The 11,828-nt window shown below is 40.4% G+C and overlaps 1 protein-coding gene across 3 annotated transcripts in view; it reads left to right on the plus strand.

Annotated features, from left to right (window-relative positions):
* Positions 1-11,828, plus strand: part of PLAGL1 (PLAG1 like zinc finger 1) — a 52,419-nt gene that overhangs the window by 32,855 nt on the left and 7,736 nt on the right. For 2 of the 3 annotated variants that reach the window (XM_019527573.1, XM_019527572.1), the window contains 3 exons: positions 3,744-3,899; positions 5,308-5,420; positions 8,681-8,830. In XM_019527573.1, coding sequence (XP_019383118.1) covers positions 3,744-3,899; positions 5,308-5,420; positions 8,681-8,830 — 419 coding nt within the window. The remainder of the gene's footprint in view (positions 1-3,743; positions 3,900-5,307; positions 5,421-8,680; positions 8,831-11,828) is intronic. The other variant, XM_019527574.1, reaches the window with a different exon arrangement.

An 11,828-nucleotide genomic window follows, 5' to 3' on the forward strand; every position in this document is an offset into this window, starting at 1 on the left:
AAAAAAAATACGACCTTGAACAGTAAATCACTGATCTAACACACACACACATATATAGGCTGTTTACTTAAAGAAGAGTGAAACATTGTGCTTATAGAAATAGTTATCAGTTTCTGGTTTCTCAGAGAGAAAAATAAACTTAACATCCATACACAGGGTAGTATATCAAGACAAAAACAAGGCATGCAGGATTCCTTATCTCAGAACATTTAACTGAAATAAGCAGTATCAGCACTTCTGGTCTCTGTCTGTTTTTCTAGTCTAGGCCAGAAGCCCAACTAAATTTACTACCACAGCATATACTTAGCTGATTTAGGTTGAATTGACTTATGGAACTTCTGTCCCAGATCCCCTCCCAATTCAAGTTAACTCACAGTCCCCCAGCACGCCAGGATGCTTTGCAATCCTGGGCTGTGCTATACTGTCTGCTCCAGCAGAACAGTGTCTGCCCTGTCTCTCTGCTTCCTAGATGGAGCAACATGGAAGAGAAGGGGGTGAGGAGGAAAATCCTAGCACTGGATCCCAGCTGGGGCCTGTCCAGCAGGGAGGAGGGAAGCCTTCAGAGGCTTTCCCCCCGCCCCCCTGCTCAAGTGGAGGGTCGGGGCATGGCCAAACCCTGCCTCAGGCTGGCCAGCTGAGTGTGATGGAGGGGTATGGGGGGGTTTAAATTCCCACCCTGGCCTGCATGGACTCCAGCCTGGGTCTGCCTGATGGGGTGGGCGGGGAAGCCCTTAGAGGCTTTTCCCTCCTCCCTGCTTGAGCAAAGGGAGGCCCCGGCTCAGCCAGCTGAATATGATGGGAGTGGGATTTAAACCCTCACCCTGGCCCACACCAACTCCAGTCTGCCTGGTAGGGGCTTCCCCACCCGTACCCCGCTCAAGCGGAGGGGGGGAGGTGCATGGTCAGGCCTCAATCTGGCCCGGCTACTTAAGTAAGAGAGGGATCAGTGGGTAGGGCCAATTTTTGGCCTGGGCCACTGCAGGCATGTTACTACCTTTCTGGAATCAAAAGTCAATGTCTGTTCACTTGCTTATCGCTTCAATCTATGCAATTTAGACTAACCTACAAAGATTTAATTGATTCAGCCTTGGACTTTTTGACTGTCTGTATTTATCCCTTGAGAAAAGTTATCTAAGTAACTAAACATGCCTTCTGTGCCATTTGTCCTAAATTTTGCTTTGTAGTTATCTATTGGGCCAGATTCTGCTTCTGAATAAATATGTAGTTCCCTTTGACTTCAATGGGAGCTATGCAGGACTTGTATATTTGGGTTCTTTCATTTAAGATATAATTTGAATATAAATACACACACACTCTCTCCCTCCTAAGATGTCTAATAAATTCCAACTTTTTAAGTATTATAGAAATAATGTATTTTGTAATATAAAAGGTTATTGTCCTAAGTATTCTTTAAATCTCTTTGATACATCATTAAGATGCACTGGAATTATTAATTATGCAGGTGCTCATTTTCATTATACAATTCAGCATCTTCAAAAAGTTTTCTGCTCCTCCGTTATGGAACGTTTAGAGCTAATGCTATATATCAATGTAGAGAGAATTCTTTTAAGCACAAGTAGTTTGTCAGCTTTTCAGTCCAACAGTAAAGCTAAGTTTGAAATTAACTAATTCATAAACCATAACTAAATCATAAAAGCTTGTGTGGTGTTTTAACTATTTTTTTACTACTGCATTGTTTTAATGCTGGTAGCTGACACGTGCTGTATAGAGAAAGTGAGCATTTGTAGAATTTGAACGAAAGGCCAAAGAAAGCTTACTTTCTTAATTTTGAACATTTTGTTGCTAGCTATACCCTTCAGAGACTACCAGTAACACTGATAACATTTTAGCATTTTTAAAGCTGAAAAATGTAAAGTACGCTGTATTTTCTGTCATATAGCATGTCCTGGAATATAAGCTGGACCTTGTTTTGAAAGAATGAAGAAAAGAATATTGTTTCAGAGTTATGGGTGTACAGATCAGGTTCAAAGCCTAGTCTTCAGCTGATTCTCCCTCCCTTTCTTGCTTAATTAAAGCTAGAACAATAGCTGTTGCTGAAGACTGATCTCTATGGGTGGATCCATTTTTCCAAAAAGAGCATAAGAGGCTTCAAGGCTGCGAAATTGCGGGAGAGAGAGAGATTAGGAGCAGGTAGCACACAGACAATTGCCAAGGCTAGCTTGATTAGTGGACCATCAAAACCATTAAGAGAAGAGATGATCATTAACCCCTCTGGAGTAAAGAACAATGAGCCATTAAGTCAGCTGACTCTCTCAGCTGCCTGAATAGTAATGCAACAGCTGCTTCATTGTGGAGCAGGACTCAATGCAAGGTGCTTCCATTTTGGTCAGAAAATCAGCTTCCTTGCTTAGGTGCATGTTGTATTGGGGAAAATACAAGATTTGTCTAAAGTGTTTTAACTAGCCCTAATCTTTTAAAAACAACAACAATAAGAAAAAGAAAAGTCTGCAGTGGTTTAAAGATAATAGTTCAAGTAGGGCAAGTATGATGATAAATAGCTTTTTGTGTTGTGCATTAACACAGGTATAAATAATACTGATTTGGGCCTTTGTCTTTGTGCTTCAGTAAGCAATGCTGTAGCTTACAATGAACAAAATTACCCTATTTTTTAAGAACAGTTTACACTTGAATTCTGGAGACTGGCTAGGGAGCATGCTTTTACAGTATAAACTAACGGCTAGTTTCTGAAGTGGTACACAACTACTTGCTACTGACAGGAGTTACACAACTTTGTAACTGCATTCTGTAATTTATATTTAGTATAAATTGTTAATGTTAACTTGGCTTAAAAAACTTTTTTTGTGTTGTTCCTTTGATGACCATTATTTAGATCATGTAAACAAAGGTTTTGAGAATTCTGAGCGTACATATTTTCCATCTTCAACATCATGAGCTCAAAAAATGAACAAGATGAAGAATTCCTGTATACGTACATACACGCAAGTAATGCTGTTCCTAGACTCCTGGCAGCTCCGGGCAAACTTTTAGTATCAGGCCCCCCTTTGCCAAAGATAATTTTTTTTTTGTTGCAAAAGTCTTTATCACATCTGTGGTATCAATATCTTTAAATAGTTTGTTTTCAATTGATAACATTGCCAGTCCCGTATATGCACAATATTACAACTTTTTCTTGTGACTGTAATTTTTTCAGACCTCCTTTCTGTCTGGGCCCCAGACAGCTGCTCGGTTCACCCATGCCTATGTCCAGGCCTGCACACAAATATTGGGAGTCAGTTTCTGACCAGCTAGGACACTGTAGCATTAGAGTCTTTGGAGCTTAGGAATGATCCTTCAACCTGCACTGTTTATTTTGCATGAGCTCACACTGAGTAAGCTACCATGACTTCCATGCTCTCCTTTGCTAACCTACGATTGTTGGTTAGAACAGGGAATACATGTGTGATAAGATGTTGCTAAAGAAATATTGCAGCCTGAGATAAATCTTATGTCTTATTTATGTGGCTGTGTAACTGCAGAATATTTGCTCTGCTCCTCTTCGGAGGTGGCTGCATTTCATTTGAGGGTGAAATTATCCCTGTGTATAGGTTGTGCGCCCTTTAAAGTCTTGGATGTATTTTGGGATCCTCCAGCATGAAATCTGCTGCATAAATGCCAGAAATTCTTTTTCATTCTCTTCCATTCTCTTTTCCAGTCTCAACTTGTTGTGAAGTAGAAAACAGTATGATATTTTTATAATTAGGAGCTTTCTTCTTGGCTTATAGGGTGTGAGGACTGTGGCAAAAACCTTATAGGAGAATGCAAACTCCATGGACCACTCATCAGGGTTAAAGACAGGGTTATTCCTAGCCGTGCCCGCCTTACCCTACCTCACTACCTCACTTTACAAGTGCTGGAGCTGCGAGCTGAGAACCAACAGAGTAAGTATTTTAGCTCTTATAGGTACAGTCTTTAGGAGGGACAAGAGTATTAATATTGGTTTGTAACTTAGAGGCGGTCTTTGCTGAAGGCAGTTGTGCGCAGCCTATGTTTTTGGATGAGTATGATTAAGGTCAGAAATCCAGCTATTGAGTTTTTGGGGGTTTTTTTGGTGCTTGGCTTTCCATGAATTTCCATGCAGATTGATGGCAGAATGCCACCATGAACTTGAATGCCATATACACTAACAGCATGAGGCTGATTTGCTTTGTTGAGCAAATGTCATTATAGATAACCTGACTAGAAATATTCAAAATCAATAGCGATGCAGTATTACTGATAGGTTTTTTCAATTGACTGTGATGGAGGTATGCAAAGAGAGTGTTCAACAGAAACATATAAACGAAGCAGTAATTAAACTTCCCCTTTCCCCCCCTCCCCTCAAAAAGTCAGGAAGCCTGTAAGATTTTGTCCAATTCACAGTTTCAGCATTTCTGATCGGTACTATAGAAAGAATGGTTTCTTTCAGGCAACAGGATAATTTGTAGTGCCCAGACTTGGACATTGTTAATTTGTAGATATGTCCATTACGTTTTGTAAATCTAATTATAGTTAGCTTTGTAGCAAAATAAAAGAAGGTCTTCTGTGCTATCATCAACATTCATGGAGAGGAATAATGGACATTGTAAAATAGTTTACTTTGGGTTTGGATTTTTTGACAAAACTATACAAAGCAATATGTCACATATGTAAGGTGTTTGAAACACCTTGCATATGAAATGCTGTTTATCAGCAGATAAACATCAGCAGGTTTGAGTGTTGCATATGCCTATCTCACTGTTTAATTTTCTCTTAAGGAAAAAGTGTGCAATCCATTGTGACTTAGGTGATTTTCCAAACATTATTCAATGAATCAAAATCCTATTTTTAAAAATGATTCCAGGTTCTTGTACATTTTTAAGGTTTTTACCTAGTAGAACAATTTTCCTGATATGTTGCTCAGCTGTAGTGTAGGACAGTGGTGCTCAGCTCTTCCGGCCCTATGAACCAAATGAGTGGCGTGAAGTTGGTTTGCAAGCCAGTTCTGTTGTGCAGGGCCAATCTATGGGCTCAGTCTGTTTCACAGGGCTGGTCCTCAGGTCCAGTCTGGTGTGCGGTGCTGTATTATCTGGCCTACAGAGCAATTAACACTGCCACTGCTTGCTGCACCACCAAATTTCTAGACCCATGGGAGTCCTGCAGGTCTGTGGGCTGGATCTAGCCCATGGTTCATATCTTGGTCACTCATTTAGAAGAGTTCATTTTGTCCTTCTTTTTTTTTGGCTGGTTCTTTTCTCTCAGTTGTAAATATTTAGGAAATAGTTAATGATATGTGTATTCATCTTAGACTGGTCTCACTTTTATTCACAGTCCTGGGAGTGTTTGCTAAGAAAGTCATACAGAAGAGAACACAATTTGGTCCATATGTTGGCAAACTGTCTACAAAACTGACCCACTATGATGACAGCAGGCTAGTTCTGCAGGTAACCAACTCCAGCTGGGCTGGGCCTTGGAAAATTTGCTTTATGGGGCTTCAGGGTATTACAAGAGAGCTTAGATGTATTTCTGCTTATCTGTAAGGATCATAAACATCTTTCTTTTTCCTGTGTATGTTCCTGATGTAAGACTTTGATGTTAACGTATGATAAGAGCACCTCTGCCAAAGTTTCTTAACTTCCAGGTCAAATTATTCCATTTGTTTTTGCATTTAACAATACATAACCTGATTAGAATATCACATACTGAGCACACCTACACATGTGCTTAAATGTGCCTTAGCCTATTTTAATGCATATTAAAGTGTCACATAAAAACCATGCGTTTTCACCAATGTGCATTAAAATAAGCTAATGCGCCTTTTTCTAGTACCTCACGATAGAGGGCACCTATACATGAGTGCAGAGTCTGCTTAATATTAGGAAGTTGTCCCATGGGGTACAGGAGCACAGGTAAAGCTTTGATACTTTTGGTAGCCTTAAAGGAGGGGAAAAATACTTAAAACAACTCTCTCACCAAACAAATGAAGCTTGATGCACTGGATCAACATCAATGGCACAGATAGCAAAGCGGTCAATATGGGGACTTATAAAAATATAATCACAAGAGATATAATATGTGACATACTGCTTCTTGTTTATCTTGTATATTGGAACTGCAAGTTAGTAAGCTACTATATCTTTCTACATATTTGTATAATGCCCACCGATTCTGATCCTGATTGAGGCCTTTGGGCACTACTGTGATGCAAATAGTATTCAGCCTGTATATATACCTGTATGGAATTTCTCACCCAGGGAACCCAGGTGTCATCCAGTCTCCGGGCCATGATGTCTAGGTCTAGTTATAGGAGACCTTGGCATGGCCTGTAGAAGCTGATGCCTTCTGGGGTTATTAGTGGTCAAAAGGAACCAAACACAAATAAAGTAACACCAGCTCATGGTAGAATTCTCTTCCCTTTGGGATGTTCCATGGTAGTCCATGGTCAAACTGTCTTCCTTTTATGGAGTCCGTGATAATAGACCTGGTAGACTCTACCTCTGCTTCCCTTCGCTGGCACACTTAGGTGGGACCAGGGCTCAGAGACAGCTGAACCAGGGGTAGAGCAGAGTGCTGTGAGGTGCTGGAGGTGTTTAGGGAACCCCCCACCCCGTAAGACTTTTCAAAGTATCCCATTTCTGCCTTCAGCAAGCTGTTCTCCAGGAGTCAAGAACTGACAGTCTGTCTTCTTCTCTTCACTGCCACAAACTTGGTTATCTTTTTACCTTTGTAAACTCCTCTCTCCCACTCCATCATCCTTTATGGGTTGCACAGGATGCGGCTGAGGAAGGTCATGGCAGTGTGCTGACTACTGTGGGGTTTTTCACTACAGTAACCCTTTTGTATTTTGGTCTGACCATAGAGATGTATTTCAGTATCTAGCTATATGTAAGTAGACCCTCTCATATAAACTGAAAGTGCTACTGACCTTGATTTCATTCTGGATTACACCATTTATGGCTAATATAATGTATTTGCATAGGAAATAGATGAATTAGCACAGAATACCCACTGCCCCCTGCTTGATAACCCATAGCCAGGCAACACAGCCTCAGAAGCAAGCAGCATTAGCTAATACAATCCATTCCTTCTGACACCTGGTGCTAGTGGAAATCTCTTAAAACAAGTTATGCACAGAATTAACCTCCCAGTGGGACACTTATGGGAAGCTGACATTGCAAACAGCACCTGCTTTTCATTGGGGTGAATTTTTCTCCACCTCCCCTTCTTTCTGCATTTCTTACTGGAACAGGAAATATAACATGTATTCCAGCATGGATGAATCAACACATTTATTTTCTTTCTCTTAGCTATCTTTTAACCAAGTTATAGTCCCCATCATGGTCTCCTCTTGGACTTGCCATGCTTTTAATTAGCATACTGGTATATCCTAAAGGCATAGTTCTTACTCATCTATGAGTTACTTCCCCAGATGCAGAGAATGGGAGCAGATTTTTATCTGAATTTCTTACAGCACAGCAAAAGGAACTTTGTTTTCTGTCTTCTAGAATCCTGAGTGTGTGACTGAGCACAGGATTTCTCCAGAAAAAAATGTATTTTCATTACAAACTTAGCAAGCTTAGGCAACAATTTCTTAATAGGCAAGGAAATGTCACGTAACTGCTTCATAACTTTTTGTAAGCTTTCAGATGATGAATGTAATAGTTCTCAACATTTTTAGACTCAGAGCACTCCTTGGATAATTCCAGTTCTTATTTTTCACTCATTTTTTGACTAAAGAAAAACAAGTGCAACTTTTCCGTTCCAAAGAACTGAGAGAGACCACAACAGGTCAGAATGTTTTTAACACTATGGATTCTATCTGAAATCTCTGAGTTTATCTTGTGATTCATGTTTGCACACCTAATGGTGTTAATGTTGTGTGGCAACCTGTGGCACCCTGGAAAGGATCTCAAGGCACCCCAGGGTGCTCCAGCACTCTGGTTGAGAATCACTGGGTTAATGGAACAGATGCACGGGATATCTGTATGAAGTGTTAGCATAATCACCATGGATGTGCAGCTTCAGCAGCAGATCTAAGACCTCCTTCCCAGCATATTCCTTCTCTTTTTCCATTTAAAAGGAATCTAGAGGGAATAAAGTGAAGTGAAGTGAACGGCAAGATTATTCATTAGTACTTACCTCCTTTTAGGAATGCAACACGTGGTCAGTCAAGAGAGTGTTCAAATATCACTTTAGTGGGACTTGACTTTGCCAGATTTTTCATATCAATGACAATATTGTTCCATGCAGAATACAGTTTTAACACAGCATTAAAAGTGGAGAGATCAAGCACTCAGGAAGCACATTAAGGTTCAAAATTCATCTTTCTGCCTACTTGTTTGTGCTTAAATCTTAAAATACTATCTTTTTATATTATAGATACTACAATAACAGTATCACAGATGTTGTCAAATGTAACCTGGAATTCTGTATTCCAAACAAATATCAGCAGTTGTTTTAGTAACTAGGTGCTTTAGAAATCACCCATTCTCAACCTTTATTAGTAAGCTCAACAAGAATAATCTATTTTGTAACAATTGTTATTTTTCAGAGCATATTAGCAAGAAAAAGTGGAGTTTATGATTAAAAAAACAAACCTCAAAACAAAACAAAAAGCCCCACAGAAATACAAAGGTTAGTGTGTTCTTTTCTAGGGGTCTGCTATAACTATCCTTTTTCCCATTTCCCAATCTCCTTTCTTTAGGTATTGAAGGATGGAGGAAAGTACTTTCTGGACACTCCTAATGAAGACTGTGGAAACTGGATGATGTTTGTCCGGTTGGCTCGGAACCAAGAAGAACAGACTCTTGTAGCCTACCAGCACCGTGGAGAAGTCTACTTCACAACCATTAAGGTAGCTGTTGCTGCACCACTTCACATGACTCACATTCAAATAATTTGCAAAGATTCAAAAGAAAATTAACTTGCCTTATCACAATTGAGAGGCCAGTTATATTTATGTATCTGACCTATATTACATACACCAGTGGTTCTCAATCTTTTCAGGGCGAGGGACTTCTCCACCACCTTTTTGAATGTGGTGACATTCCCAGTTCAGAACCACTGATAGTGCTGCCTCAACTGAACTCAGTGCTTCTCATCTGGGTTATGCTGCCTCCCGGTGGAAGTGTCCCACATGCCTGCTGCATGGCTAGCCCAGGAAGGGCTGTGGCATGTGGGGAAGGGCCAGCCCAGGAAGGGCTCCTGCCTGCATTTTGACTCTGATCAACCTAAAATGGGCAGAGGCTGGCTGGTGTTATGCTTCCCTTCCTGTCTGGACCTCCCTCTGCCCTGCCCTTGCTCCTACTAGAAAGAGGCACATGGGTGGAACTGTCCCACACACCCCTGTTTCTAGAAAGGGTGCTCGAGAGACCCCTAATGCAGCAGGTATGTGTATGGCAGTTTTACCTGGCTGTGTCACTGCACATTTGAGGGGGCCTTGTGGCACTCTGGGATGCTGCAGCACCAGTTGAGAACCACTGACATACACCCTTTCCTAATCACATAATCCACACTAAAATATGTGCTACCTGGGCTTTCTTACCACAGCTAGTGTCATGGAACTTGGTGACTGGGATAAGAAAGAAAATGATAGAGCAGAGAGTGATAAAACCATCACTTGCAAATAACATAGATGGTGACTGTAGTTTAAACATGAACGTCATGAGAAGTCTTTTGTTCTTAAACCCTTAATGAGTCATGATGCACTTGCTGTGGCAGCATTGCGTATAGAAAAGCCTCTTTTTTTCTGAAACCAACCAAAGAATTCCTCTCTTCTTAGAGGCTAGTTACTGAGCAACTTTGAAGGTTCCTTGAAGAAAACTGTCCTGCTGTTCTACCTACCAGTAAAAAGTGATTTTACTGGAACTACAGACTTGCCTTGTAGAATTACATAATATTGTGATATTATTGAAAATGATCAGTTTATGCAGTATTTTCAGGATTTTTTTTTCTCCTGAGAAAAGGTGTGAATTACAGGTCACAATATAATATAAGTTCTTGCTTCTTGAGTTTTGTTGGTGATTTCAACACTCTGAAATTGGCCCAAAGTTTGTCAGTCATAGCTTTTACTTTACTCTGAAACTGTCCTTGCAATGTAGTCTCTTTTTTTCTTTAACAAAGCTGAAGATTTTCTAGTAAAACAATAAACAATATGTATGGATCTTGGTTTTTCTTTTTTAATTAACTACCATTAATTTCTGCACAACATTGACAGCTACATTAAAAATTACTGAAAGAATGCAGAGTCTAAAGGAAAGACCATGGGAGCATAGGCTAAGAACTTATCAGTGTCTATTCCCAGCTTTGCCACAGATGTTCTGTGTGGCATAAGGAAAATCATTTAATTGCTTTACTCTCTTTTCATCTGAACAGTGACAGCAATACTGCAACGCAGCACTGTGAAGATGAGCTAGTTAATGGTTTTACAACGCTTTGAATAAAGTCCTAACATAGCTTTAAATATTACTAGAATATAAAGAATAGATGATTGTGATGACATACTTTCACACTATGTCTTATAGTAGCTCTGTATCCAGAAGTCTGATAAAATCAACAGCATTTGTGATTTTGTACAAGTGATTTTATATGGTCACATATGCATCCTCTTGTATCTATACCATTATCATTACTAATAGTTTTAAAATTATTTGGAAAGTCTTAAGTCGTTTTCTTTGAAGATTGTTGTGACAAGGAACTTAGCTTTTATTTTCCTGTATAATTTAAATACTACAGGGCAAACCCTGTATTGGTGCAAATGAGCAAAGTTTTATCAATTTCCATGGAGCTTTTGTTTGTCTTTACTAATAGTATTTGTCCTTGAACATCCAATGTGAGGAATACATTACAGAGAGTACTGTGATTTTACCAACATGATTATAATATCACTCATTGCATTGTGAAAATGTGTTGAATTTGGCCTGAGGGCAAGCAAAAAAACTTCAATTAATTGAATCTGCTGAACCATGCTAATCAGTGTGCTCCAGCAGTCTCTGCGTCTTGTGTATTCAGTGTCCCTGTGCTTCAAAATGGCAGTGGGGTCGCTTTAACTAAAGCTCATTGAATGAACCACTCTAATTAAAGCTCCCCCCCACGAAGCATGTGCAAAGATGCCCATATGACTAAAATCCCAAGAATGCATATTTTAAAAGCAAAAAGTTGAGTAGAAGTATATGCATAAAGCAAGGCAGAGTGCTCATTCAGAAATGTCTGATCTTTCATAGGCAACAACTTACTTTGTCAGATGCTACAAATGGACTTGCAGAGAACAGCAGTACCAAACAGAAAGGAATAAAATAACTTAAATCTGAAGGATAAGGAAAGATGGATGAAAGAATAGGGAAGTGGTAGCACTGTAGAACTATATGAGGGAGTAAGAATCACCTATACCCTAAATCTCTTTGACCACTGTGGTATTACTAGGTAGTTAGGTCAAAGGATGTGGTCATCATGGGTGACCTGAACTTTCCAGACATCTGCTGGGAAGAGCAGTCAGCCAGGTCTGACCGCTCATGTAGGTTCCTAGCCAGAATGCAGGACCTCCGTCTAACCCAGGAGGTGCACAGCCCCACCAGGGGAGACGCCTTGTTGGACCTGGTGCTGGCCACAGGTGACGACCTAGTGAGGGGGCTGAGGGTGCTCAGCCACCTGGGCGACAGTGATTATCGCCTGCTGGAATTCACCATCCAGCACAAGGTGGCAAAGGCCTACAGCAAGGCAGCAGCCCTAGATTTCAGGAGGACAGACTTCAATGAGCTAAGGAGAATAGTAGGGGAAGCACTGAGGTCCCAGAGGGGAGGGGAGGGGAGCCAGGTGTCCAAGAAGAGTGGTCGCTCCTTAAGGAGACGATCCTC

This window comes from Gavialis gangeticus, unplaced genomic scaffold (genome assembly GCF_001723915.1).
Source record: "Gavialis gangeticus isolate Ggan-Ray unplaced genomic scaffold, GavGan_comp1, whole genome shotgun sequence".
NCBI lineage: Eukaryota > Metazoa > Chordata > Crocodylia > Gavialidae > Gavialis > Gavialis gangeticus.